Source organism: Penicillium hispanicum, assembly GCF_028827665.1.
Source record: "Penicillium hispanicum strain IBT 35686 chromosome Unknown utg000004l_segment0_segment0, whole genome shotgun sequence".
In the NCBI taxonomy this organism is placed as follows: Eukaryota; Fungi; Ascomycota; class Eurotiomycetes; order Eurotiales; family Aspergillaceae; genus Penicillium; species Penicillium hispanicum.
In genome coordinates this window covers 1270650-1298057 of record NW_026623196.1, presented here as the reverse complement: position 1 = coordinate 1298057, position 27408 = coordinate 1270650, and the positions used below count along the sequence as shown (strand labels likewise).

General features: G+C 52.0%; 13 protein-coding genes across 13 annotated transcripts; 3 read left to right on the top strand and 10 right to left on the bottom strand.

The window, feature by feature from the left end:
• Positions 1-4: 4 nt before the first annotated feature.
• Positions 5-1376, bottom strand: N7459_004237 (heme-dependent oxidative N-demethylase family protein; the record flags this gene model as incomplete). Its single annotated transcript, XM_056943421.1, has 3 exons — positions 5-235; positions 308-996; positions 1094-1376. 3 exons carry the CDS (start codon positions 1374-1376, stop codon positions 5-7), a joined length of 1203 nt encoding a protein of 400 aa, XP_056800304.1.
• Positions 1377-1876: 500 nt separating this feature from the next.
• On the bottom strand, positions 1877-2405 carry N7459_004236 (uncharacterized protein; the record flags this gene model as incomplete). The annotated part of the gene is made up of 2 exons (XM_056943420.1): positions 1877-2227; positions 2340-2405. The coding sequence occupies 2 exons, from the start codon at positions 2403-2405 to the stop codon at positions 1877-1879; spliced, it is 417 nt and encodes a 138-aa protein (XP_056800303.1).
• A 954-nt stretch (positions 2406-3359) lies between these two features.
• On the bottom strand, positions 3360-6282 carry N7459_004235 (putative DUF221 domain protein; the record flags this gene model as incomplete). The annotated part of the gene is made up of 2 exons (XM_056943419.1): positions 3360-6140; positions 6196-6282. 2 exons carry the CDS (start codon positions 6280-6282, stop codon positions 3360-3362), a joined length of 2868 nt encoding a protein of 955 aa, XP_056800302.1.
• Positions 6283-7758: 1476 nt separating this feature from the next.
• N7459_004234 (Lipopolysaccharide-modifying protein) lies at positions 7759-9107 on the bottom strand (the record flags this gene model as incomplete). Its single annotated transcript, XM_056943418.1, has 2 exons — positions 7759-8664; positions 8736-9107. The coding sequence occupies 2 exons, from the start codon at positions 9105-9107 to the stop codon at positions 7759-7761; spliced, it is 1278 nt and encodes a 425-aa protein (XP_056800301.1).
• A 1438-nt stretch (positions 9108-10545) lies between these two features.
• N7459_004233 (fructose-bisphosphate aldolase FBA1) lies at positions 10546-11811 on the bottom strand (the record flags this gene model as incomplete). Its single annotated transcript, XM_056943417.1, has 4 exons — positions 10546-11106; positions 11166-11468; positions 11531-11641; positions 11704-11811. The coding sequence occupies 4 exons, from the start codon at positions 11809-11811 to the stop codon at positions 10546-10548; spliced, it is 1083 nt and encodes a 360-aa protein (XP_056800300.1).
• Positions 11812-12832: 1021 nt separating this feature from the next.
• N7459_004232 (putative ubiquitin C-terminal hydrolase) lies at positions 12833-14722 on the bottom strand (the record flags this gene model as incomplete). The annotated part of the gene is made up of 1 exon (XM_056943416.1): positions 12833-14722. The coding sequence occupies one exon, from the start codon at positions 14720-14722 to the stop codon at positions 12833-12835; it is 1890 nt and encodes a 629-aa protein (XP_056800299.1).
• Positions 14723-15899: 1177 nt separating this feature from the next.
• lys1 (saccharopine dehydrogenase (NAD+, L-lysine-forming)) lies at positions 15900-17512 on the bottom strand (the record flags this gene model as incomplete). Its single annotated transcript, XM_056943415.1, has 9 exons — positions 15900-16161; positions 16220-16364; positions 16418-16514; positions 16568-16743; positions 16799-16825; positions 16896-17136; positions 17218-17234; positions 17305-17385; positions 17452-17512. 9 exons carry the CDS (start codon positions 17510-17512, stop codon positions 15900-15902), a joined length of 1107 nt encoding a protein of 368 aa, XP_056800298.1.
• A 1165-nt stretch (positions 17513-18677) lies between these two features.
• On the top strand, positions 18678-19908 carry N7459_004230 (uncharacterized protein; the record flags this gene model as incomplete). The annotated part of the gene is made up of 3 exons (XM_056943414.1): positions 18678-19497; positions 19548-19730; positions 19781-19908. The coding sequence occupies 3 exons, from the start codon at positions 18678-18680 to the stop codon at positions 19906-19908; spliced, it is 1131 nt and encodes a 376-aa protein (XP_056800297.1).
• A 130-nt stretch (positions 19909-20038) lies between these two features.
• On the bottom strand, positions 20039-21641 carry N7459_004229 (cytochrome P450; the record flags this gene model as incomplete). Its single annotated transcript, XM_056943413.1, has 3 exons — positions 20039-20652; positions 20703-21336; positions 21360-21641. The coding sequence occupies 3 exons, from the start codon at positions 21639-21641 to the stop codon at positions 20039-20041; spliced, it is 1530 nt and encodes a 509-aa protein (XP_056800296.1).
• Positions 21642-23011: 1370 nt separating this feature from the next.
• Positions 23012-23731, bottom strand: N7459_004228 (uncharacterized protein; the record flags this gene model as incomplete). Its single annotated transcript, XM_056943412.1, has 1 exon — positions 23012-23731. One exon carries the CDS (start codon positions 23729-23731, stop codon positions 23012-23014), a length of 720 nt encoding a protein of 239 aa, XP_056800295.1.
• An 868-nt stretch (positions 23732-24599) lies between these two features.
• Positions 24600-25101, top strand: N7459_004227 (uncharacterized protein; the record flags this gene model as incomplete). Its single annotated transcript, XM_056943411.1, has 2 exons — positions 24600-24752; positions 24814-25101. 2 exons carry the CDS (start codon positions 24600-24602, stop codon positions 25099-25101), a joined length of 441 nt encoding a protein of 146 aa, XP_056800294.1.
• Positions 25102-25223: 122 nt separating this feature from the next.
• On the top strand, positions 25224-26009 carry N7459_004226 (uncharacterized protein; the record flags this gene model as incomplete). The annotated part of the gene is made up of 3 exons (XM_056943410.1): positions 25224-25447; positions 25529-25620; positions 25699-26009. 3 exons carry the CDS (start codon positions 25224-25226, stop codon positions 26007-26009), a joined length of 627 nt encoding a protein of 208 aa, XP_056800293.1.
• A 686-nt stretch (positions 26010-26695) lies between these two features.
• Positions 26696-26998, bottom strand: N7459_004225 (uncharacterized protein; the record flags this gene model as incomplete). The annotated part of the gene is made up of 1 exon (XM_056943409.1): positions 26696-26998. The coding sequence occupies one exon, from the start codon at positions 26996-26998 to the stop codon at positions 26696-26698; it is 303 nt and encodes a 100-aa protein (XP_056800292.1).
• Between the last annotated feature and the right edge of the window lie 410 nt (positions 26999-27408).

Genomic DNA, 27408 nt, shown 5'->3' with positions numbered 1-27408 from the left:
TATCTCAAGACCGAAGGAAGTCCTTCACGGCATCTCCCCATACATCACCCCTCTTGTACGAGTGCATGGCTGGCACATTCCCTTTCTTGAGCCCGTCAATAGCCACCGCCAGATCCTCGCCAAATCCCTCGTCTTTTATCTGCCGGATAGGGTATGTATAAGTATGAAATGCAAATACAAGAGCCTTGGATTGAGGCATCCTGTGCAACGTCTGCCGCTCGCAGCGCAGGACAGTCTTCCCAGATATCAGCATAAGACCCACAACGCGCCATGTCGTCACCAAAACCCCCAAGGATTAATCACATACCTCATCGAGATTCAGTTCACCGGGCCGAATAGCCTGTTCCTTCCCCTCGGTGGGAGAACCATGGACAGATCCAAAGGCAGCGAACAACTCCGTCTCAGTCGTAACACTCCAATTGACCCTCTTCACGTACCGCCCAACCTCGACGCGCGCGAAGAACCGGTCCATGCTGCGCTCCAACTTGTCCGCGTATCCAGGGACAGGGCCATGGATATCCGCCAGCCGCAGCCCAAGCTTCTCCCGCGTGTTGAAGCCAGACGGGAAGCAAGTCGCATACGCTTGAAGAATGTACTTTGGCTGGTCGGGCGGACAGGAGGCATCCGGCAGCAGGATGAGGAACTCCTCATCCACCGTCAGCGCCAGGATCTCGAGCGCTCGGATCGTGGGACTTTCCGCTGGGAGGCTTGACGGCCATTGGGCTCCGGTGACGGCGTTCTCGACGACGGCGCATTTGTCTTCTGGGCTGTGGTGGAGCTTGAACATGCTTGGATATCTGTTTGGAAGATACGTGCCCAGCACGAAGGAGTATAGTTCCCTGGTAGCGTCGTGGATGCGCTTGTCGGCCGTGGCACTCTCGTTGACTGCGACCACAACGTCGTGGTGCTGCTCAAGCAACGTCTTGCGTAGACTCAGCCTGTCTTTGTATGTCTTGTCCATCGGAATAAGCTCTGACGGGTCCAAGTTCTCAATGGCTAAATAACCCATCAGCGTTCATGTGTTCCCTCATGTCCAACATAGGGATGTAGGAAGGGAGTCTTATTAGGGAGAGCATAGTTGGCTCGGTCTTACCCATAGTCAAATTATACCTGTCCCGCCCTCGAAATGGACGGAATTGTAGCGGCTCAGTTTCTTCCCATTTGAAGTCTTCTAGAGGTGCAATTGCTGGTCCTTTCACGTCGTCTCCGTCGACCTGGTCCCTTGGCCTTTCTGGAAGCAAAGGAGCGCGTTTCTGGCTCCATCGCCAGGCTCGGAGACAGATTCCCGCAATCAGGACGACGACTAGAGACCAAGGCGAGAGAGACTCCAGCCACAGGGGGGACGCATCCAACTTCTCACCGAGAACTTGCGACATACTGTGTAGAGAAGGGAGGGTGGCCGTGCGTACGCCACTATCACAGACCGTGGAGGGTTCTATAGATTCAGGTGTCGCCTCGACCACGGAGGCGCCAAGTATATGCTGAGGGGAAGAATCGAACTGCTAATTGCGTTGCTCACGGTCTACTCCGCACAGCGTCTCAAATCAGAAAGGGACTGGCTGCGTGCTCTGGTCGCTCTCCACTTGGACGGAACCATCCGATTTGCTTGACTCATAGGCTTATCAGTGCAGGATGGGAATCAACCATAAGATATATTCACAACCAGCGTGGCTGCATCTTGGTAAATTAAGAACCCGAAATAGTGGAATCCGGTCGAGACAGTTCCCCTCCTATTGCATACAGACACTGCCGATAAGGGTATCGCTGGCAGATTAATGCCATAAACGCCATAACTTCAGACCCAGAACCGGACCCCGATCGTAAAACAGTTAATGAATCAGACCTCGACGACTATCACGCTGCAGCGCAAAGCGAGTTATGTTCGCCCCGATGCGCGCTGCTTCAGTTCTCCATCTGCGCTGGTATATGCCTGCCCATGTGTCGCAATGGGAGTTACATTTTCCTTCCCTAGCCGGTTTTCCACTGACACAGCCTGTCGCCTTGTTTGCACGCCATCGCTGGTGTCTGTTTCAACGCCTCGCAGTCCAAATGCTCGGCGCTGGCCGTCTGGTCGTTCGTTCAAGCTCGGTGCTCGAGGTCGCCGGTGGCCCCTTGCGCGTCCGCCGATCCAGGGGAATTCCCAGAAGATCATTTGGTAGATGTAGATGCCAGCATCGAGGAGGATGAGCGCAGCCCAGGGAACGATAGTGATGAGGCCGAGGAGAAACTGTGCGGAAGCCGAGGGGGGTCAGCGGATCTGCAAACAGGAAAATAAACAGTCCTCAAAGATTGTCGCAGGGAAGAACTGGCATAAGAGAAAAAGGAACTAATAGACGCACGAAAATTCGAACTACCCAGCTCTCAAACTGGATGAGCTGTGGCGGGAGGATGGAATACCACGCCATGGTCTTGCGGGGCTGAGATTGGGGGATATCTGTTGGCTGCAGGGCCAGACGGTGCTGGTTGAAGGTCTGGTATTTCTGGGAGTATACAGCGCAGGCTGTAGCTCCTGTCTGACGATCAATGCTTGGGTTCGGAGTGCTGTCGCTGTTACTGTTGCTCGATGGCAGCGCTCCTTCCCGTCCCCATATCCGGGGTAAGGAAATGACCTCTGGAGACTAACAGGGCGCTCGAGCACACTCGCAGACCAAGCGCAGGGAAGTCCAGTGTGTGTCGAAGGCGAGTATCACTGCCGGGGGAAACGCCCTTCCCCGCACATTCCCTCGATCTGGAGAAAAGAAGTGGGCGAGGTGAGTCGTTGGAATGCCGAGGCGGTGTCCGGAGCCGAGGGTTTGGAGGACACGCAACGGCGTGGAATCAATAGGGGCTTGTGTACGAGAGAAGACGAAGGATGGAAGCAGGAGACAGCTCCAGACACGGTCTGGAAGGAAGGGATCCAGGAATTGATGGAGCTAGGCAGCTAGTGAACTGGCAGAACTGCGGCCAGCTCCCCGATTAGGAAACTTGTAAGCTCCCGTTGTGGCCTGTTTCTGCAGGCAGCCATTTGGCTGGCTATGGTTATTTCTCATCTGGATCACAACTCCAAAATATCAAGCTACAACATGTCCAACTAAAACGGGATGATAGTTTCTGCGATGCTGCTGCGTACAGGAAAACCGATATAGAGAAATTGGCTGCTCGAACCCCAGATGACTGATATACTGAAGACATTTTGTACATGGATTGGAGTATGTATGAACTATCTCTAGACTTCCGCTCAATGCAACGGGATGAAAAGAATCGTGGTCTCGTTTCAGAAAAAAATAACTTGGACATCATCACCCTGCAAAATAACAATATTCACCAATCAAAACATGTATGTGCATAGATGGTTTTCAACGATCTTCCAGGTGGAAAATCTACCGAGACATCCGGTACGCTTCATATGAAGTGTACGTCGATGGGTCCTCCTCCTGCTGCACGGGTCCATAGCCCCCGGAGCGCCATTGACCCAGTGGATTGGCCAAGTCCGTCTGGGCAGGGGTCTGGGCAGCGCTCAGCAAGCGCGTCTCGCTCTCGTTCGACTGCTGGTACAGCGCGTTGCCGCTATCACCACGCGAGAGCGGAACACGGAAGGCCGGGTGAATGAGGCCAGCGCTTTCGGGAGTATCGTAGCCCTCGTGCATCTTGAGAGCGGACATGGATGGCAAGGACGGAACAGGAGAGGAAGCGCGGGACGAACTTGGTGACCACTCGCCGCCCAGGTTGCTGCGTGGTGTTTGAGACCGTTCTGTGATGAGGTCCTCGGGCCGACCGTAGATGCCGCCGCCGAATTCCTCCCGGAAGTCGGCACGATCCTTGAAGTACGAAAAATCCAGGTGGTTCTCTGGAACAACCTCGAATGGCGCCGGTTCGGCCTTGCCGGGCTGGGATGCCATCATTGGGTGCATTGCAATGTCCGAGTACTCGCCTTCCATCTCGCCAGAGTCCAGTCGACCCTGGTAGATTTCCTTGAGTGCCGCAGCTGCCCTAGCATGAACCATGGGCGTCATCAGAGGCTTGTAGAGAGCCGGGTGGCCAAACTTGGAGCTGAGGCGGTCGCCAGCCTTCTTGCCAGCCTTGGAGGCACCGATAGCCTCAACATCAGTGAGGTTGGCACGGTTGTAGAAATCTATTTCCGGGTCGAAGACCTTCATGCAATAGACCTTGAAGCCTATCAATAGGAATGGCAACGGGATCACGCAGAATGCCATGGTCCAGGTGCCCTTCGCCTTCGAAACAAGGGCAATGATGAAATTGGAGAGGATGGTCCCGAAGATCATGCGGTTGAACACAGGGCGCCAGAAGGCACCGGCAGATTCGTTCTTTGTCACGAACACGTACATGAGCAAGTACTTCCTCAGCAGGGCGTCGACGCCGAAGTACAATGCAGTCACAGGGAGCACAATCGGCTGGAGGGTGGCAAAGCACATCGCGACGGTCGAGAAGAACAAGAAATTGTTGTAATAACTGGAATAATCGAACGGCGGTGGCGCTGTCCACTCGATCGCCTGTCGAGGCGTCGGCGCGAGAAACGTCCTAGAAAACCAGACCCAGACCAAGCTGATCAATTGCACTAGGTCGATGGTGGCACCCATGTTCCGCTGCAAGAGCCAAGTCACCCAGAATGGCGACACTGTGCATAAGGCGCTCACCATTTTGGTGTAGAGTTGACTGTCCACAATGGCCTGCCAGGCATTCTCATTATCGTGGCTCTTGTTGATCACCGTGGAAACGAATTTCCACGCGGCAGAAAACAGCGAGAAGACAATCAGGTTGTTGAACACGAAGAAAGCATACAGCTGGCCCAAAACATGTCGCTCGCGGGAAGTTTTCGTTTTGCTACCACCTTGGACCGAGAGACGTCGGAAAATGATCGGGAGCACTATGTAGACAAGCGAGGTAACAGCAGGAGATGCAATACCTTGAACAGCAGCCCAGACATTGGGATAAGCTGAGAGCGAAGTCTGGAAAGCCGGCCAGACAGTGCCCAAGTTCGACAAGTCCGACAAGAAGACCGCAATAAGAGCATTAGGAACAATCCACACGACTGTGAGAAGAGTCACCCAGATGAAGTTGGCAAATCGCTTCCATTTGCGAGACTGTGGCGAGAGGGGAAGATTCTCCCAGATGAGATCGCTTGGCCGAGGTGCGAGTTGAATGGTGGTACCCTTGGGATGTTTCCGGCGAGCAGTCCATGCTACCGCATGTGCCTGTTCAATGTTCTCCCAGCTAGCGAACCCATACGGCATAGGGTTTCGGCGGTCGATCGAGGCCCGTCCGTGTTTGATTTCTTCCTCTAGAACCCGGATGCGAATGGTCAGGTAGTCGATCGCATCTACCTTGCCGTCGGGATGTTTATCGCGCTGCTTTCGTGGGGGGCGCATACGGGGACGTTTCGCCGGAAGCTGCTCAGGGTGCTTGAGGTATTTTGCGAGGACAGACTCGAGCTCTCGTACAAGCTCCTCGTGTTCTTTAATAATTCGTGGGAGATCCTTCACGTTACGGCCGATGGCAGCCCGAGGCAGAGCGGCTGTCGGATTGACCTTGTCCGTCAGCCGCAATATTCCCTCGTCGGAACGGTCAGGCTGGGGGATATCGGTGACCATGAGAGTTCGCGCATGGAGACTGCGCTGATAGTCGGAGCTCTGATAGTACTGTCTCCGAAGTGATCGCACGGCGCGGTAATTGCGCCATAGAAAGAAGACAATTATCAAGTCAATGGCCCAGGCGCAAAAAACCTGACTCCAAATCGCCGTAGGATTGGTGACATAGAGCGGGGTCATGAGGTAGAGTGTCGAATCGGCCGAGCCGCCGCCGCTGCCCTTGCTTTGTGTCATATTGAGCGGAATCATGACCAGACAGCCGATGATGCTCATAAAGATGAAGATATTGCGGCACATCTTGGTAAAGCGAAGAAAGATGGCAGCGTCTAGGCCGACGGTCTCGACCAACTGGGGCTCCCGAGTGTAGACGACTGGTTTGATCCAGGAAAAGATGCCTTTGCCCACCGGCGGTGGGCTATGTTTCTGGTCGGCATGTTTGACTTTGGGTGCATAGACGAGCGAATGACGGGGCCGGAAGAGGGAGAAGAGGAGGACGAGGGCGATGGAGACTCCGATCGAGGTTCCCAAGGAAGCCCAGATGGCAGTTACGGTAAACTGGTCGCGCAGTGGTCAGCAGGGAGCTCTTTGTTGTCGATGATCAAGAACTGACTGAAGATTGGAAGGGATTCGAAATGAGGCCGAGGAATTTATCAGCCCCCGACTCGTCGCGGAGCTGCAAGCCCTGGCGCAGATCCATTGCGTTCCTGACCCAAAATTACAACACAAACGAATGACGAGGCATGGGCGAGAAGGCCGAGGAGGAGGACAGGCCACCAAATAGACGTGAGAGACAGGGCGCAGAGACGAGACAGAGAAACGAAGATGTCAAGCCTGGCTGGTGAGATAAGCAAGCCTGGGAATGAAAGAAAAGTGGGCTCCGGGATGTAGCCGCGTTATTATTAGAAAGGATGGCGTCGCCGATCTCCGTTCAAGCAACCCGCAACGCAGTTGCAAAGGAGACAATCTCACCAGAGTTTGTGTGTCAACACCACAACTTGTCCAGATTGTGCGATTGTGCGTACCTGGAGCCGTGCCCTCCCCTGGTGTGACCCATCCTCCTCAGCCTTGTTGGCAGGCCAAGCTGCTGCGCCTCGTGGGAGGCCAATCAGGCGCCCGATGGATCGCCGTCTGGAACAAAGTGGTCAGGCGGCCCACGGTACTACACTGTGCACGTGACTGGCACGGTGGCTCGGGTCAGGTGCGGCTGACATGCCTGAAGTAGATGTTGCAGCCTGAGGTGTCATTTTATGTCTCAGGTGATGAAGGCACCAAGGCAGCAACTTCTAGGGATTTTGGAAATCTATCTGTGAATATCTTTGAATCAATAATAGATAGGGTGCCGAACACCGTGAGAGTATTGAGCACTGCTCACAAAATGTCCTAAGAACCCCTGTATATATGAATATCCATGCTCCCTCGCTTGTGTTGGTGGTAGGCGAGTACTCATGCATGAAGAGGGGTATCGTTTTTACCGTTTTGATAGATAGAGTGTCTTTTATAGATCTTATCGGACTAACCGTGAGCCCTGGAGAGGTGCTCTCGGTATCGGGGGTTAGCTATCCCCCACTGATTTACTACAGAGATGACGACGGCATCATTCGAGAATTGAATAACTCATATGAGTATCCGAGTGAAGCCTACATTGCGGATGTCTCATGCCAACGGAGGGAATCCTGGTACACCGACACTTGGAAATACTACAGCCAGCATGCCATCTGGCATGGTAGTGGTAACGGGAATCCAGAACGGGAGGGTGAGTACAGCCGCTGAGTTTTGGTTCAAAGTGCAGCAAATGTGGCTGTTTCATCAGGCTATAGGACATGGTCACCATACAGGTCCGCGATGCCGAGGCTGCTGGGAACTGGACTGAGCCCTCTCCGATTCCAGTCGGCAATAATTAAGGGTCATCGAATACCAATATGAACGGATCTACATCTAGTTCTGGTTTCAAACTTTTTTTTCGGTAGTAAGACGTGAGAAGTATACAGATATATTATACATGTGTAGCTCAGCTGATCGAAATTGATACATCCAAAAATAATGCCGTGCCATGATAACTTATCATCAAGCCGTTCGTACCAAATCAACCGAGTCTTGCATATCCGGGCCCAACAGCCGTAGCCAAAATAAGAAAACAAAAAGATCTGTTCAGATGGCTCACTGATGTATGAGTTCAGTAAGGATCCCATTCCAACCTTCTCTCCAGGAGGAAACTTTCCACTGGGAGGCCTCTCCAAACCTTCTTTCCGTTCTCCGTCTTGAAGAATTCAGGCTCGAAGCTGCTGACTTCGGCCCAGCTGTGAATCAGACGACGCCAGTAGCAAACCTCGGCCGCCTGAGTCAGATAATGCTCGCGAAACATCTTGACGTTGTTGTCCGCTATGCGCCGGGCATCCTCATCGTGAGTCTGCAGCCATAAGATCTTGTCCGGTAAGTCCGAGAAATCGCGTTTGACCGTGACGAAGTTCTGATCAGGGCCCGAAGACCGCATGAGTGGATGTTGATGTTGAATCCACGACATCTCGTGGGTGACAATCACGCTCCGGCAACTTTGCAGGTACTTCAGTCGGCCCGAGTAGGAGTTGCCTTCGGTATGAGCCAAGTATTTGTACTCGCAGTGCTCCGACATGGACTTGAGGTCATTGGTCATGCTGTCGGGGTCTCTCCAGTTCAGAGCCTTGACGTCGGCCCAGGGCTGATTGGATGCTACTGCTATTAGCTTCTCGCGCAATTTCAATCCCATGGTCGCGCCGCGCCACAGAACTTTCTCGACTTTCTTCGACCATGACAAGTCTTCCTCTTCTTCGGCCCACTCGGCCTTCATCACGACTTCTTTCATCGAACCGGCTTTGGTCTCCGGCCAGGACCAATATCCAAAGTCGGGGATCAGCCAAATATTTTTGTCCTTCTCCTGGCGAGCATAACCCCAAAGCGCGACGGATTCAATTCGATCGTCCGAGTTAAAGGCAAATTCGATATTGGGTAGTGTTTCAGGCGACGAGATAATGGCTCGGTGCAAGGAATGGAGCGTCGCAATTTCACGAGAATAGATGTGACCTTCTGTCGCAATCACGTAAAGCTAGAGAAATCGAGTGTTAACATAGTCGCTATCAGGGGAGAAGGCGCAGATTGAATAAACATCCAACGTACCTGCTGGTCGTAAATCATGGCTCGAATATACCCATTTCGCGGGGTGATCGAGTCGATTTCCTTCAAGCTAATCGGACGCGACTGGCGGTCGCGCTTCGGTCGGTCGATTTCATCGAATAGCCCTGGAAACGCTTGTGCGCACTGGTCTTGGTCAAGCAATAAATTATCCTTGTCCCGTTGGTAGTCCCATGTCCCGTTGAATAGGCCGCCATGGTCCAGCTTTCGTGTAGGCACCTCCACATTCCGAACAACGACAACCGGTTGTCGATACCAGAAGAACGCCGCTAGAAGGAAGATCGAAGTTAAAATGGTGATAGTGCGGCGTTTTGTCGTCGCCAGGAAGGCTTCTGAGTACCGAAGGAGCCGGTCCATGAAGCGAGGCGTTCGTGGACGAAGACGAAGTGTGTCGGCCAGCGCAGGCACATGGTTAGCGTCTATCACCTATTATCTAACGTACTCAGACTGTATTGTCATGCTCGTTTCCTTGGCCCGAGCGGGACTATAAGGAGATGCACCGGAAGTAGTTGGCGTGGGGGCGGAATGCATGCGGCAAGAGAATTACCTGCGCTCAAGGAATGACGATTCGGTGCAGAGTAGTACGAAGTGGCTATGCTTGTATAGGTAACCAAAGAGTTGTCGGCTTGAAACTACTTTGGTTGTAATCTTCTACCCCCCCGCATTTACTGCAAACCCAGAGATTGGTAGCAATTTAGGCTCGATAGTGTGCCTAGGAGCGAGTTTGACTAGGGCTTTTCAATAGGTCCATGTTCAACGATGTAGAATTAGTACTTGAACAAATCTTACGGAGGACGTCGACCCGAGAACACGCTTTACGCGTCCCTGATTGGCCGAGAAGCGAAATTTTGCAAACGGCTCCTCCAGAAACCCGCTATAGCTCGCGAATGATTGGCTTTTGAGGACGCTCGTTACTCTTTCTAGCTATCCACTAAGCCGTTGTAGTATTAGCTTCAAGATAATTCGCTGCTTCATCGGTTGTGCTCAGCAAAGCTCCCACTAAGCCCACCATGTATCTCGAGTAGCAGCGAGCATCACCATCGTCGACCAGCACCAGCGAGTATCATACCTAGAGTTACAACCTAGAACTTAGGGCTTGCTAGTGCGAGTTTACAACCGGGCTACGTTGATAGGGAACGAATTAAGATTTACATTTCTACCCAAGCGAATATCAAGGGCGATCCCTATCAATTCAATTGGAACTAGGCTAGTACCATTTATCTTCATGTTAGAGAAACCTGATCCCTCTACCGGCGTAGAGATTGATTCTACCGAGTCTGGCTTTAGCGGCCCGCTAGACCACGCTCAGCGGTATACGCACCGCAAACTCCCAAATTGAAATGCGCCATAGAGACCCTTTCTCGCCATCCAGAAGCTACGCTCTTCGTGGATTATTTAGGCCAGAAGATTATACACACGCAGCTGAGAGATGAGTCGAGGCGAATCCGGCATGCAGGGTGCAGCCCAGCTGACCACCAACATGAAGATTCTCCGTATACTTTGCGGACACCATGCATCATGACCGTCATTTCATCCCTTACACATTCTCATGCGAGTCAGATTTCTAAGCGGCCAAGAACCGGGATATGGACATTCAACATTCATTACAACGTGTCGAAGATACATCACTACATACAACCGGTACGCCAACGTCCCCGGGCGCGCCAATTTTTTCGGCAGCTTGGAAAAGAAAAATGAAAAGCGATCAGATCGATTCAGATCAAATGTCAGATCATGACGCAGGCCTTTTCGCTTGCGGAACACATGGACATTGTTCAAGGGGTGGCCCTTTTGTTTACAGCTGGCCAGAGGTGTTGAAGTCCTCGAACGCCTCCTGGGTGCGCTTGGACATGGTCTTCTCACCCTCACGGACCCAAACGCGGGGGTCGAAGAACTTCTTGTTGGGCTTATCCTGGCCGTCGGGGTTGCCGATGGGGGCCTGCAGGTAGTCCTTCTTGTTCTGGATGTAGTCACGGACACCGGACAGGTAGGCGTACTGCATGTCAGTGTCGACGTTGACCTTGACGACACCGTAGCTGATGGCCTCCTTGTACTCGGCCTTGGAGGAGCCGGAGCCGCCGTGGAAGACGAAGAAGACGGGCTTGTCCTTGGAGGAGCCGGTCTTCTCCTTGACGTAGGCCTGGTGCTTGGAGAGCAGCTCGGGGTGCAGGCGGACGTTGCCGGGCTTGTAAACACCGTGCACGTTACCGAAACCAGCGGCAATCGAGAAGTAGGGGCTGACAGCGGACAGAGCGTTGTGGATGGCCAGGATGTCGTCGGGCTGGGTGTAGAGGGAGTTGTTGTCGACGTCCTCGTTGTTGACACCGTCCTCCTCACCACCGGTGATACCGATCTCCTGTTCGGGGAATGTGGGTCAGATCTCTGGAACCATCGCTCAATGGCGAAGGGACTTACCATCTCGAGCCACTGCTTCATGGGGGCAGCGCGCTTGAGGTAGGCGGCGGTGGTCTGGATGTTGTAGTCGACGGGCTCCTCAGACAGATCGATCATGTGGCTGGAGAAGAGGGGCTCGCCGTGAAGCTTGAAGTAGCGCTCGTCCTCGTCGAGCATGCCATCGAGCCAGGGCAGGAGCTTCTTGGCGCAGTGGTCGGTGTGCAGAACGACGGGAATGCCGTAGGTGGGAGCAATGCTGCGGATGTAGTGGGCAGCGGCGATGGAACCAGCAATGGAGGCCTTCTGGCCGTCGTTGCTGACACCCTGGAGGGTCATTAGCATTGTAGCTCCCGTCTCCCGAGTGCGAGGAACCGATGGTCACGTACCTTGCCAGCGAAGTAGGCGGCACCACCCTGAGAAATCTGCAGAACGACGGGGCAGTTCTGGTCGCGGGCAGCCTCGAGGGCAGCGACCACGGTGGAGGAGGAGGTGACGTTCTGGCAGTTGTGTTAGTGTTCCGATCCGGCCCTTAGCAAATTGGCGGAGTAAGGGTACTCACGATGGCAGGGATGGCAAACTGCTTCTCCTGAGCGTACTCGAAGAGACGGATGAGGTCATCGCCGACGATGACGCCGGTCTTGCGGCTCAGCTTCTCAAGGACACCCATGATGGAGAGATGGAGAGAGGAATAGATGATGCTGAGAGGAAGGGGGGAGGAGGAAAGAGAGTCAGTCCAATCGTAGAAGTAATGCAAGCAAGCGCTTTACCGGGCGACGAAAGCGGGCAGGGTTAAATAGGAGGGGCAACTTGGAGGGGCAGAATCGTCATCGGGTGAAGACACTCACCGGTGCTGTGGAGCTCGGTGGAACTGAGGTCAGGATGATCTCAGAGAAACCTAGTGCTGTAGTTGACCAGTGTAGTAGTAGAAGAAGTAATCCAGGAAATGACATGGTATATGTAGTCCAGCAAGTTCCCGGCTCTCTCCGTCTCGGACCCGAGGCCATTCGGTCTGTTGTGCTCCGTGAGACGGCGGGGATATACGTCCACGTTCAACCAGCTTCCGATGAGCGGCAATTCTAATTCTATATGACCTCCCCAGCGTCTCCATTGTATTTGCTTCCACGCCCGGCCTCACCAAAGAATCCATCCCTCGCCGTCCCGCTCCGTAATGTAATCGTCCCGCCGAGGAATTCGAGGCCATTCGCCGTCCTTCGATCGCACACGGGCGCATTGGCAATGCGTTCAACAGCGCATGCCGGCAATAACCCGGTTGTGGTCTACTGTAGGACGCAGACATCGCAGAGGTCCACTCTGCTTTGGTGCGCAATCCGGTTCAGAAGTCCCTTGGTGGGATGATCTACGCAACGTCCTGGAGATCGAGGCCTGACATCAGGCCGTGGGGCACAATGGCTGGGAATCGAACGTCAAGGTTTTCTCTTCTACACCTATCTAGTTGTGATCCTACACATTCGGCTTCAGTCGAATACAGAAAGGAATGCTCTATTTCTATTCTTCGAGTTGCGTCATCGAAGCGCTTCGCTTCTGTGCCCGGCCAGTGTGGCACGATGCATGTCTTATATACGGGACAGTGTCTTCTACAGGCGACAAATACCAATGCGAGTGAGAGTGAGAGTGAGTGAGAGAGAGGAAGAAGGGGAAGAAAAAGCACTCATCACCCTCAATCCTCATCAAGATCCCTCGGCTAGTGCGGGGCTGGCATCGGGTCTCTCCATCTCGTAAAACAGCAGATACACTTCCTTCTGCATCCCCAGCACGTCCGAGGTCTTGCACTCTTTGATTTTCTCATCCGAGATTCGCCACCAACGATCGTTCGGCTTGCGCCGGCGTCGCAGTCGTGAACTAATCCCCACCGGGGTGTCCACAGACGAGCGGGGGATGGTCCGCGAGGGGCGCGGGGCCGACGAGGTGCTAAAGCGCCCTGGTTCTGGGCTTGGGCTGTTACTCCCCAAGCCATCCGCTGGTTGAGAGGCCGATGAGCGCGAGAAGGTGCTCTGGAATGAGCGGCGTGCGCTGGGAGTGGCTGGGCGTGGTGCTAGAGGAGTGGGCTGGACGGTGGGTTGGGACAGCGAGGTGGACGAAGTCGCCGTTGAGAGACTGCTGCTCCCCCCGCCAATGTCGGTATCAGGGATGCTACGAGGAGCCAATCGTGGACTCGGCGCCGCCGAAGGGTTCTCGCTAGCCACGCGGCTCTGGGCATAGGAACTGAATGTCTCGGGGGTCGAGAAAGGCTGATAGAGATGGTTGCGACGGAATGACTCGTAGTGGCCACTGTGGTGGCTTCCCTTGTGACAGACAATCGCTAGTAGTTTGTACCAGGTCTGGTTCAAAATGCCTCCCAAAGGCAAGCGCTCGGGGAAAGAGACCTTGGCGGCGTTCTTCGTTGAGCTGCTACGGTCAAAGATGGACCGCGACAGATGAATGGCGATGATCTTGGGAAACGCCGTGATGCGCATATGCCGTGCGATTCGTCGCTTCGGCGCGACATCCGATGACGGCATCACGATTCCCTCCAGCTCACGCTCTGGGTCGGTTTCCAATGCCTCACGGATGCACATAATCTCTCGGTCCAATCGCTCCTGTTCAGCCGGTGACCGCGTGCGGGTCTTGGTCTGGATCTTCACGTCCACTGCATGTTGCAGGCGGCAGCGGTCGCACCTGAAATCATCAATGTACTCGGTTTTGAGAAGACCGTCGAAACAGGAGTTGAGTGTGGTCGAGCTCTTCTGTGGCACTTGCAGTGTTAGGTTAACAAACGTAGTCTGATTGGGCTTATATTGGTAGTGGCAAAATTGGCATTCGATCTGCGATTCCAATTGGCCTTCAAATGGGAACCCAGCTTCGTTATCAATCTCTTTCAGCTTCGTGTCGATCATGGCTGGTAGGCCATTGGGCGATCCATCGTCAAGCCGCACCGCCACTTCAGCTGGGCTATCTCGGGCGCTGGTTTCACGCGCGACGGGAGCTGCGTCTGAGCCAGTGGGCACGCCGAGGGGACCAAGGGCACGACGTCTCGCGCGGACACCGGCGTGGTACTCGTCGCAGAGGCGCTCCAAAACAATCTGGAGGAACTCTTGCGCGTCTTGTTGATTACGGCTGATGCGCGTGCGGAACGCGAACTCCAGAGCCTGGATGAATGTCCGTGCGGAGATGGTCTTCTTGTAGATCGGACGCTCGTTTAATCGATCCAGCATCTCCTTCAAGGCTCGTGTGATGATCCCCTGCTGTAGCTCCCGCAGCTTATCGGGTCGCGCGCCGCGCGACAATTCGTCCTGGCTGGGCAAGGCGTGATAGACCTCGGGCCCGTCTAGCTCGCGTCGGTGCAGCTCCCGAATCAAGTAGACCCTGAGGTCCCCCAGACCAGCCAGGGCCTGCAACACCGAATTGATGAAACAGTCATTGGCCAGGTTCGATAGACCCACAATGCTCTTTTTGCGGTTGCTGTCGTTGGACTCGTCTCCGTCGATTGTGTAATTGGGTCCAAACACATAGAACAGCGCGACCGCAGCGAGTGAGGCCCCTGCCGCGTAGGCGGCGACCGTGCTGGGCCTTTCTTGCATCAAGTCTTCAGTGGGAGGCAGGCAGGGAGGAACGGTTCGTGGCGTTGCTAGCAGAGAGTGAGACGGATCAGCTTGGCGATTTCATTGCCCCATGGTCAGATTGACGGCAGTGGCGAGGAAGGGCGCCAGAAATGCGTGAGTCATCGAAGCAGGGGCGCAGTGATTAAGCACGGGGGTGTCTTCAGCAAGGGAAGTGAAGTTGGAATAATTCGGGTTGGGCTCGGATTACGGGGAAGAGGGGAGGGCGGGAGCGGAGCATGCGGAGTAGAGATGAATCATCTCGGCACAAACGCCCTGCCAGCACGGAGACGTCACGTCTGGGTCCCGATGAGATGGGCTATGTCCGCTCTCTCTGCCCAATAGTCGTCGGATTATACTGAGGCAATGCGCCTGCATCGGGCATCTCCCCGCGGATCTTTCGGATGTCGCCAGATGCAGCCCCCGCATTGATCTCGCGATCTCGCAGATGTTTAGATCCAGGGCTGAGTAGGTTGGCGTACAATCGAATGCGAAGATTGTCTGCAAAGTGCAGCAAAGCGCCCTGGTGGGTGGAGCGACCTGTATGGTCGCTTCGATGCATTTTAGCACGGGTTAGACATATGTGTTCTGCTTTGGAGACAGTGGAAGTGTGTGCAGAACGATCAAAGATCCATCTGCAGCTGGTTGGGATCAGAAAGTCGTCCTGATGGCGCTGATACAGCAGACTCGCAACTCTAAATGGAGTTCAAGGTCACCGCGTCAGATCATGATGGAATACTCTTCTCTCCGGAGCAGGGATGATCCAAGTATGGTGATCAAGAGAGAATTCAAGAGTGAAAGTCTGAAGGATGGGGGTAAGGATAATTGCGAAAAAATCAATGCTAGATCGATAGTCCTTTCAGGACATAACATAATCCTCACCTAGAATGACAACACAGTTACAATCACTATCCTTTCTACGTTTCAGTGTAATAAGAACAATGGTCCATCGGGAGACAACAGTCTGCAATGGAAGTGTCACCCCGAGCGGATTGTCGAATATATTCTCGGAATATATGCCAAAGACTTTTGTACCGATTTCCGTGTAGGATTCCCTCCCACACCCAAATTCAAATTCTATTGAACAAATTCCATCACGTCATCAAATCTTCATAGATCAATGCTAAATTCTACCATCCCCCGCTTAAGCGCACAGCGATTAGGGCAGGGTGGCAACCTTCTCCTTGAACAGCCCCTCGGCTTGGGTCCAGACCCGAGCGGTATCACGGTTCTTCAACTCAAGGAGGCTGGGCAGGAGGGCTTCGCTGAACATCTCGGAGCTCTCGCGAGGGAGAAGCGATGGCAGGTGGTCAATGCTGATCACGCTGAGAAGCGGGTTCTCCACGCCCTTGACAGGCACGGTGGGCTTGTCAAAGGTCGTCGTGATCGAATAGCAAGGGATAGGGTTGTGGGGGTTCGTTCTGTAGGGGAGCAATCAGTTCAGGCTCGACAGACAAATAATAACTCAAGGTCACTGACGTATCGGCGCTCACGTCGCAAATGACAGAGAGCTTGCGGTTGGGAGAGGCTAGGGTCTCGGCATTCACGAAGGGAGGGATGGGAGAACTGAGATAAATGCAATTGACGAAAATGTCTGCCTCAATGATCTCTTGGAACGGACCGCCTGGAGGGACAATGTCAACATGGATTTTGGAATTGGCGGTTTGAGCTGCATACCCTTCTTGGTCTCTGCCATATCCCACTGGATAATGTTGGATTCGGGAATACCCACATCCTTGGCCAGCTGAACAGCACCCTTGCCGCAGCGTCCCAGCTAAATCAATGTTAGTGGATACCTGAAAAGGTCCGTAGGGTGTCAAGACTTACCGCTCCGATGACAAGAATCTTGGGGTACTGACCCGCAATCTTCTTGCCAGCCTCAACAGTCTCCTTGACGGACTCAATCAAAAGGTTCTGGTTGGCGTACGGAACCTCACCAGGCAACGGAGTGCCGTCGGGGTGGGCAAGCTGCCATGCCCAGTTCTTGACGGCCAGCGCAGAGCCTGTCACAAGTCTCAGCATTCAACCTTGAAAAACTTCTAGGTGGAATATCATTACCTGCGTAACCAGCGGAGAAACCGAATGCTGTAAAGGGAATGGGTTAGTCAAATTGGTTCTACAAGACAATCTCGTCCTATGACTAGGGAGTTCTCACCAGCAACTCGGCGTCCCACATCGTCAGTAAGGAACTCCAGGTCGAGAAGAAGACCATTTCCACGCGGCCACCGGCTCAGAACATTCTCCCAGCCACCCTGCTGCTTATAGCAGTGAGCAAAAGTGACGTGGACATGCTCAAGCGGGAAGTCGTCTTCGGGAAGCTCCTTCAGACCCAGGATGACAGCATCCTTGGGAGCATCCTTCACCCAAGAGCCTTCCTCGACCAAGGGAGCACCAATCTATAGCCATTGGTATGTGTTAGAACATCCGTAATCCAATTCCCGCAATAATATCTCGAGAGGTGAACGAAGAGGGCGAACCTTGGCGAATTCCTCATCTATGGTGGGGAGTTAGTTGAGTCAAGTTACCAAAGTGCGCCGCACAGCGGCCACGAGACGAAGACATACCATCAAAGATACGTTGCGTAGAGCGCTCCACAGTGACCTGATAGCCAGCATCCATCAATGCCTTGCAGGTAGTTGGGGTCACTGTCAATTCCAACTATGAGCAAACCTCCCCCTCCATTGACTGATAAAGGCGCAATGGGAACTCACGGGCAGACCGAGCCTCGGCAGGCTTGGTCTCGGCGCGCAGCCAGATCTTTTGAGAAGGCATATTGAGCTATGCGAGAATTGAAAGCTTTCAAAGAAAGTAGCGAGGGAATGCAGCAATTTGATTAGAACTGACACATCCCCTCTGCATGGGGCGGCGGTGGTTGTTCCGCTCCGGAGCAAATGAGTCATCTACCCTCACCGCCCTCCACAGCTTGCCGCAAAAGAGAAGATCTTCGCTATCATTTAATATTCGCGTGGGCCATGCAACACTCGGGATTTGGAGTAATAAGTATACGACTTCCAACGAAGATCGTCTGAAAAGAATGCGACGCGGTGCACATACATTGCGCGGAGCATATCATACCTGCGTAACAGGTACTACCAAAGGTTCTGAAAATAACCTGATGGTTGCCCCTTTCCCACCTCTCCTACTCTGCTCTGTTTCGCGAAAGACTTCCACGCCATTTGAGCCGCCTCGTGATCAGGATACCCAAGACGAGTTATTCCGAGTAATCTTTTGAGCTATATCGCAGAAGATAAGGCGGAAGTGGTCTTGGTGAAAGATGACCGTGATGATTGTTGCTTGTTATATTCAAGACCTAGGCATGTAATCGATTATCTCGAGTAAATGAATGGATGGATACTCCTGTCGTTTGTATGGTGGTTGGATTGAAGGCGGTGAGATCACCCTGTGCTGTCTCGCCAACGACCGCGTCAGAGCGAACTTCATTCGGTATGCTGAGCGCATGGTTCCCCAATTCCATCACTAGTCTAACAACAAGCTCATGCCATCTGTGCGGAACACCCGGTTATCTGCAATCATTGAGAGACTCGCTCAGATTAAACATGCCCCGGGCGAAGAACCCTCGCAGGCCCAGCGGGCGTCGCAGAACAGGCGAGTCTCACCGGAGCTCTGTTCCAAGATATCCATTAATGATGGCATCTAGGCTGGTAAAGCTCCAATTATCCTGATGCTCTTTGCAATACTGTACTGACCGGACAGTCAAAACTGCCGTAATCGACGAATTAAATGTGATGAAAGAGTTCCATGCAGCTATTGTTCCCGAAAGAGCTTGACTTGCACTCCAACGGATTTTATCGTGGCGGAACGATGGTCAAAATCATCATCAGTAGCTACGACAGCGGAGAATGGAGACCAAGGACATGCAGCATCCAATAGTCATGTCCCGGAGTCAACCTATGACATTTTTCAACAAGTTCATTTCATGATTCAGCCCCCGGCATCGTGTGACCTGGAATCATGCAATGTGTATGACAACATCTTAACAGAGGAGACAGCGGGGCTATTGAAAGTCTATCAAAATGGAATTGGAATATGGATGGACATATTCGACCATACGCACACGTATCAGAACGAGATTGTACGCTGCGCTCTCTCGTCTCCTTTGCTCATGTACTCGATCTGTGCGATGTCCGCCAAGCAGATAAGTTTGACCCAGAACAAGTTCCTTTGGGAACCCATTGCTTCGAGATTCTACGGTGAGAGTCTCAGTCTACTCATCACAGGGCTCACCGACCCGAGCACCGAGCGCGGGCTTCTGCTGGCTGCTACCATCTTATTAGGCAGCTATGAACTCTTGGCGGAGCCCGGAACCAATTATCAAAGGCATATTTACGGTGCATCCACCGTAATTCAATCATTCAAAACGGGTGAAAGAGAAATGCGACTTGAACAGGCAAGCATCTGGGTCTATGCGCGACAGGATGTTGCCCTGGCGCTCCTTAATGAACGCCCTACATTGACTCCGCCGGACAAATGGCCACCACTTCCCAAACATGCCGATTTCGTCGACGAAAGGTTCGGGAACGAAATTCTACAGCTGCTCGCCAAAGTAATTCAGATCAAATTTGCCCAAAGAAGTTGTGTATCGCCCAATACGAAACATGAAGATTTACAGCAGCTTTTGTGGGAGATTGAGTCGCTGTGGGGGAATTTACCGTCTCATTTCCGTGGAACCCGCATAAAGACCGTTGTTGATGATCCCGAGGGTCTCTCTACCCTCTGGTTCTGTGATCCTGCAGCAGGTTAGTAGTGCTTTACTTATGCGTCCTAGAGTCAGAACTAATCGATCTAGGAGCTGCCTGTCTTTATTATCATATGTCTAAGATCCTCATTCTTGAATGCTTGTTAGAAGGGGCCGGTGAGGTCGAGTATACAGCATCGATTCACTCCCACGCTCGCGAGATAACATCGATTTGTCTTTTCTCGGATCTTCCGGACGGTGCCATGGTAGTGGCAGTGAATCCTGTCTTTTACGGTGCGAGTCAAACCCCCTAAGCTACAGAAATACGTACTAAGATTTCACAGCAGCAAAACACATACCTTCACTTGCATTGAAGACAAGACTGTGGGGTGTCCTTGACAAAATTGAGACGCGACTGGGTTTCTACACACGCGACAGGCAGACTCAACTTCAACGCGAGCTACAAAAATGAACGCACATTCTCTCTCCTCTTGTGGGGCTACATTTGCTTCTGCCAAACACACTCACACACACACACACATTTATCATAATTCGTTGATATGTAACTGCCTTCAGTGCAAAACCTAAAGGGGGCCATGCTCTCATCCCGACTGTGGCTTGAAGACTTCACGTCTCCAGAGTTTCAAAGGCATTTTGCTGGGCCACAGGTTGAATGCCTCCTCCCAAGTCAAATTCCAGTCTCGTGTCGGAAGCGCAAAGTCGTATCGGTGGACTAAAGTCGCAATCAGGATCTGCTGCTCCATCATCGTGATGTTCCGTCCAATACATGCTCGTGCACCGGTCGTAAATGGTATGAAAGCGGCTCTCATGTCCTTCATTGCTTCCGAGTCGTCCAGCCATCTTTCAGGCATATAAGAGTCTGGCTCAGGAAACAGGGTCGGATCGCGGTGGGCAACGTATGTTGAAACAGAAACGGTGATGCCACCTGCTATACGCTCGCCCAGGATCTCCATTCCCTGCGGGGGTGTTTTCCGCTCCAGTCCCCGTGGAAGGGGTGGTGAAAGTCGCAGCGACTCATCTAGGCAGGCCTTCAGATATGGAAGGCTTTTCACCTTTGCATAGGGTGCGATGGTTTCGCCTTCGGTCAGTGCGCCAGCCACTTCCTCTCTGAGTTTCTGGAGAGAAATTGGGTGCTTGATCAAATAGTAAAGTACATTTGTCAATGCAATTGCAGTAGTATCAGAGCCCGCGTCCACTGATGATATATTAGCTTGGTCTTGCAACTTGGAACGTAGGGCTTCTTACAGAGAATACTGGCCTCGGCCTCGATCTCCCCTCGGTCAAAGCCCCGGGTCTTCCCTGCCTTGTCCTCGACAAGACATCCCACAAGGTCACTCAGGTTGTCGCTCTTATGTTTGTCTAACCTCTTCTCGGTCAACATGCTGACTATGTTCCCGTAATCGTCGGCATGGGCGCGAAAATGAGGAGAAAACAGCGTGGTCAGGGCCTTCAAAAAATGAAACCAACCAGTCGCTCCGATAAATCGAGACACAGTCCGACCACCACAATGGAGACTATCAATCAAGTGGAGATCCTGTACAGCATTGCGCGATTGTCCCTTGATCAGGTCAGTTCCCGATTCGAGTAAGCCCAACTGCTCACTGAGAGCAATATCAGCGATCGCATCCAGAGTGAAAAGATTAGACCAGAAACGAAAGTTCACTATCAGGTCATCCGGGCTGATCCTGTAATCCTTAGAGGGCGGGTCGGTGCAGTGTTTGTCAAACTGGGCCACCATTTGCTGCACTTTGTCGGCGATTTTGTACTCCCATTGCTCCAGGTTTCGAGTCGCAAATGCGTGTGATAACATGCGCTGTTTTCGGGCGTGGCGGTCTTTGTCGACAACGTTGAGAATATGCGGATGACTCCCTGTGATTAACTTGTAGACGTCGTCTTTCAGACAAGGCGACCCGTGCCCGTAGATATATCTTTGATTGCTCCCACGCTACCAAATGACAGCCCAGTGGGACCGGTGCGTAGAATGGAATATTTATCGTGCTGGGACCGAAGCTCTTTCGTTCGGAAGGAATTTGTTCGTTCGTAGACATATGCTAAGCTGGTCAGACCAGAGAGGAAATTCTGATTTGGGTATCGTCGGAGGCGTTTAGGGTCATATAAGTAGATTGCGAATGGTGCCACACACACCCAGGCCAATATAGCAGCCAACATAAGCCATGAAGCCATGTTCTGTGTGTGATGCTTTGTGGGAGATTCAGTCGAGATTAAAATTGAAATGTCTGTGGGAGCCGGCCTTCTTGTATGTTGTATGTCACCCCAGGGCGGGACTAGAATATTCTGATCATGTCACATTCACATCCTCTTATACTTAACAGTCTCATCTACTATTCCACATCGCCGATGATTTCTTCGCAGGGAAACAGGATTCCAACTGGGTCGTCATCCTGCAGAAGGAAAGCGCGTCGCATTCTGATTTAGGAGAATTACGAGCATACCTCCAAGCTTACCCCTCTGTTATCTCCGGGTGCTATCTCGAGGGACATAAATATAGTAATGTTGCGCGTGGGCAACAACGGTGTATCTATTCCTGTTTGGTATAGTGAAGCGAAGCGCAAGGCCTCTCGGATAACTTGCCTCATGTGGTATATTTAGCGTATGTATTTGATTGTCAGTCATCTAGGAGGATTCCTTGCTCGCTTGGATAAGCTGTAACGATATTTTGTCACGAGTGTACCACATTCCTATTTAGTATAGCGGAGCGCGGGGCCTCTTGGATGACTTGCCTAATCTGGTATACTAAGCGCATGTATTCAATTATTAGTTTCCTAGGCGGATTTACTGCTTACCTTGACGGGCCACAACACAAGTGAGGAAGCCCAGGTTGTCCGATTAATACCATATTATCGTCCCATACATTGTCGTTGGAAATCCGGCATGCGGTGCGGGGTTGCGGTGCAGAAGCCGGTGCTTGAGGAGAGCGGGAAGTCGCGGGATATGAGTTCCCTGCGGTGAATAAGCACGAGGCAAGACAGTTGAACCACAATGATTATGACGTGTGTTTCTGCTTGGCTTTTCGAGTCAAAAGAGCATTTTAATGACGATATATGATGATCATTCCAGCGTACAGTGTATCTGTTCGGCGCGTATGTGACCTTCAATGGTAGGGCATTCGATTGAAGACCCAAGTGATAGGAGAGGGACTATCGAGGAGTTCCTACATCACAGGCGTTTCCGTCCTTCAGTGCTGGTAGCCTTGGCCGAGGCACACAATGCTCAATGCCGGAGCCTCGTGTTCAACATACGGGACCGTCCTGTTTCCTGTTGTGTGGAGGATACAAGGCCGCAGATGCAGGCCATCATTCAGGCTGTTTCATGGTGATCTTGGTCGAGTACTTCGGTGAAATGGCCACACTTTATGACTTAGCTCTCACGTTGCACACTGTGTCATCTTCTTCCAGTGTTTGTTTAAATACCTGTACTTGAGCAAGAAATACATCTATATAGATCATTCAAGTTGGTAGAAGCAAGATGAATACCATTATTCAGTAGTCTTATCATCCTTTGATCACTCTAGGGACTCTTATTCCACTTTCCTATTAAGGCCAATCTGAATGCTTCCAAATTCTCTTCCAAAAGCTTCTGGGTGGCTTTGCAGGCATATCGTCAGTCATCTTCGAAATATTGGCTGTAGCATGGGACTGAAGGCTTTCGTCAAATTTATCATTGATTTTATCCACCCTTGCCGAAACAAAATCCACCTTTGTTGAGAGCTCGAAGAACTGGTCACAGGAGCATGGAGAGTCGCGTGTACAATCTCCAGCTTCCTCTGCTTGCTTGGTCCCTAAGGAACGTTGAGAATTATATTCCTGGTCCTTGTCATAGCAGTCGCCCTTATGGTCCTGAGCCAGCTTGTGTTGCATCTGCTGGTTTGGATCCCGCCTCAGAGAAGCATAAGCCTGGTCAAACTCACTCTCAGTGAGTCTTGACATGGCGATATGAAGTTCGGTGTTTTGGATAGGGCGTTCCTTGTAGACATTTGCCAACTCCATCGTTAACTGCGCCCCCTCTGTAAACAACTGACCCATGTCTCGAACCAGCTCTGCAAGCAAAGGGTAATCATTTTGGTCGGGCTCATCCGCTGTCAAGTCGATGAGCTCTGTCGCCATACCAATTAGTCGTCGGTTTAATTTCCGGCGGGCATGCTCGTTCTCGACAACAGAGGCGAGGATATCTTGGCTTGGCTGGCATGAGTTGTATCCTGGAGGGGGGTCGTGGACTTTCTTTGATTCCTGGTCTTCAACAAGTGGTTTAGACATTTTGAGGAATGATTCGATGGTTCTTTGGTATCAGGGAGTAGATGGAAATTTTTTTGGAAGCGAAAAAACAATCTAGGATTGGGTGCTAAAGTAGCAGACAAATATTGGTTTGGACCGCCTGCCAGCCGCTGCCTATTATAGATTCGAGAGCCATGGTAGGCTATGCTACTAAACTAATTCAAGCTCCGCATTCTAAAATGGCAGAAGAAAATATGTGTATTCTTCATGGCTCTGCCATCAGCCAGCCGCCGCCTATTATGGATTCTAGAGCCATGGTACTACGCTACTAAACCCATTCGAGCTCTGATGAACCTGAAAAGGCTCTGTATGACCTTTTCATATGTGGGTACTCTTCTTTCGAGTATGGTCTATTTTAGGGAAGCGCCTCTTGCTCCAAAATTGGCAAAGACATACTGGATAAAACACTGGTGGATATCACTGCGCGGGGGCAGTCATTGGGTCTTAGATGAAGAGCTTGAAAGGTATTGAAGACAAATTAATATATATATATATATAGAGAGAGAGAGAGAGAGAGAGAGAGAGGAATTCTATCTAATATTTGAAGGGACTCCGGCTTGGCTTCTTATTCATCTTTTATCCTCCACAAGAATCTCTTGGTTCCCTTTTACCAGGAACCCGGCAAAGAAGACATTAAATACTGATATTCCATAAACAGGGGTCGCGCACCGATATCACAGACCAGGCCGACCCTATCAGCGACCAGACTGTTTTCCCGCTGCCGTGAACCCGGCCAGCAAGGGCCACGGCCACGAGTTGGGTACTTGCACTACGACGACATCGCTGACTTGCGCGAGAAGCAATTTCCAGCTCATCAGCGCCCAGGAAGCCGTTATAGACATGCTAGCCAATGCAATCCCCTGGGTGGCGTCTTCATCAAATCAAAGTAGCCCAGATCACGCCAAAGAATTGGGCCGAGGACCCGTATCTGGTTTTCATCTTATTATCCATTGCGCAGGTGCAGGAAAGACATCGCAAGCTACCGCAACCCCCTACTCATACAGTATGTACCCAGCTTACGACCCCCTATCTCTGTCAACCCAATCTCCGACTATACAATCAAGTCGCGTCTTCTTGTAACAAAATGTGGGGAACGTGAATTCATGCATCTTTTCGAAGCGGAAGTCACCTCTGAGCTTCTCGATGTGCTTCAGAATCCAACCACGACCACAAGGCATATTAACTGGCCGACTATCAAACACAAAAGAATCCCACTCAAACCTCTCGAGACCTTCAAAGAGCGACTTCGGGTTGAAGTGCTCGCTCCGAATCATATCGCTGCGGACGGGGGAAATGGGGTCGTTCTTGCCAGTCCGTGTCTCCTTACGAAACCGCTCGGGCTGTCTTCGTAGAATAGGAAGCTGTAGACGTAGTTACGACGTATATGTACAGATTCAGCAGGCACAACCCTGCTGGATGAAGGGTATATCGTGTTCCCCCAGGGCCCCAGACGTTTTTCTTCAACACTCTCACGATGGCCACCAACATCACCACCTTCTTCCGCGTGCTCTCCGCGCCCTCCTCCTCTGCTCCATCCGCCGCCCCCTCCGTCTCCCCCGAGGTCGAGAACCTGGCCAGGTTGCCAGCAGGCCTTTGGGCCTTAATTATTGTCGTGTTGAGCGCCGCCCTGAGCGGCATGTTTTGGGTCTTCTTGAAGAAGAAGAAGGGCGGGGAGCCCAAGAAAACCGAGGAGATTCTGTAAGTCAAAGACCGTTATCCGCGTAGACACTGTTTTGGAGTCTGTCCATAGGTATGCATGTTGGCTGACATCTGGTATAGCCTCCGCGACCTGATTGCGGCCGCCCCGATTGGGCCCGCCCCGACCCCCCAAATTGCCCTCACCGTCCTGTGGCTGCGGGACATGCAGGCAGGTAAGTTAGGGCTCAAGAGCCTCATCATTGCCCCTATGCCCGAGTAGTAAATGCTAACAATTGTGGATCATGTTGAAGGCAGGGCCCGCCCGCTCCCCATCTTGGTGGAGCCGACCAGCGACAATGTCGCTCTGCCCGCCGATACCCAGGCCGGCGATGTCATGTTCATTCCGGTGCCCCCGGGATACGCCCTCCCCTCGCTCCCTCCGCCCCCTGTCCCCCCCCTGTCCCCGAGCCCCGCGCCCGCCGCCCGCCGCCGATCCTGGTGGCGAGACCCGGCTGCGATCTCTGGCGCCACCACCGCCATACGAAATGGCAGCCATGGTGCCGAGAAGTTGTTTAACTCCCTAGAGCCCACGGTGGTGACTGCGGTTGCCCCAGCAGCATAAGGGGGTGTCAGCTCGACGGCGTTCCTCTGTTGTTTTGACTGTTTTCTTCACTCCGAGAACCTGAGTGAGGTGAGCTGAATGAAAACAGTGCCATGTATAGGGGATGTGTTTTGTGGAGTTCCTCTGGGGCTTTTTGACCGTTTTTGCTTCTCTCCGAGAACCTCAGCGAGGTGAGATGAAGGGAAAAAACTGGGTGAAGATGTAAGGTGGAGTGTTTGTTTGGTATTTTTCATTTCTCTTTCAGTTTCCTTTTGGTTTTCCCTTGCTTTTCTCTTGCTTTCTTCTTGGCTTTGTCTTGGTTTCTTTTTAGTTTCTTTTTGTCAACTGGCCCTCTTGATAGGTGACCATCCAAATATATACTATTAGTACCTCAGGGTACCTTGATTCTTCTTCTCAATGAATATTTTAGTATTCATTATAGCTTCTAGTTCTCAACTTAACTTAGTCAACTTATTCAATTTAATCAATCAATATTGAATATTGGACTTTTAGACCCTGATATAAAACCCTCTATCTCATAGGGTAGCAGAAATGTTTAGACATATGGTATTGAAAATTCAAATCAATTATACAGAAACAATATCTCCACCAGCCAGAGCGATTTGTTTGCAAACCTGAACTCTGATTTTTGACTTCGAAGTGATATGTTAGATCGAACCTTTCAAAGGGGGAGGTTACATTTCTCACTAATATCGGTTGAAGATGGTACCATCCCGCATGAGAAGCCTTGCGGTCGCCCACCGCTTAGTGGAAGGCAACGCATCATTTGCGAGATACTCTTCCTCCGTTGGGGGTCTCCATTTAGGAATATCCACCTTCAGCCCATCAATGCTTTCTGTCGGGGCGTGGTTGGCAATGTGTTCAAAGCGACATCCTAATATCTCCAGGTGGCGAGAAGTCCAGCAAATCGGACTGACCAAGAGATCACGATAATGATGCATGAGCTCCGCGAGCGAAATTCCACCGGTGGCCGGCATGGAAGTAGCCATGACATGATGGGGAGTTGGTCGAGGATGACATACACTGCAGACGCGCTCCGGACATGGTGGAACAAGCTGTGATAACGCTAATTCCAATACAAGACACGCTAGTCTACATTGGGATTATCAAGCATACAGTAGACACACATACTTGCAACCACAGCAGAGTATCAACTAAGGCAATCTGGGTGACTTGATCTAGCGACGCACGGGGGCACTATACCAGAAGAGGGAGGGCTAACCAGGAATGGTAATTCACCGTGACGACCGGATACGTGACCAACTACACCATCTGGCCAATGGTTGAGAGTATCCAGCCCTATATTAGACCATATAGCAAGCATAAGCTATTTAAGCTAGACAAAGGGAATTAGTGTGGGCAAGGATTCGTAGCTGCGGTAGTACGTGACCCTCAGATG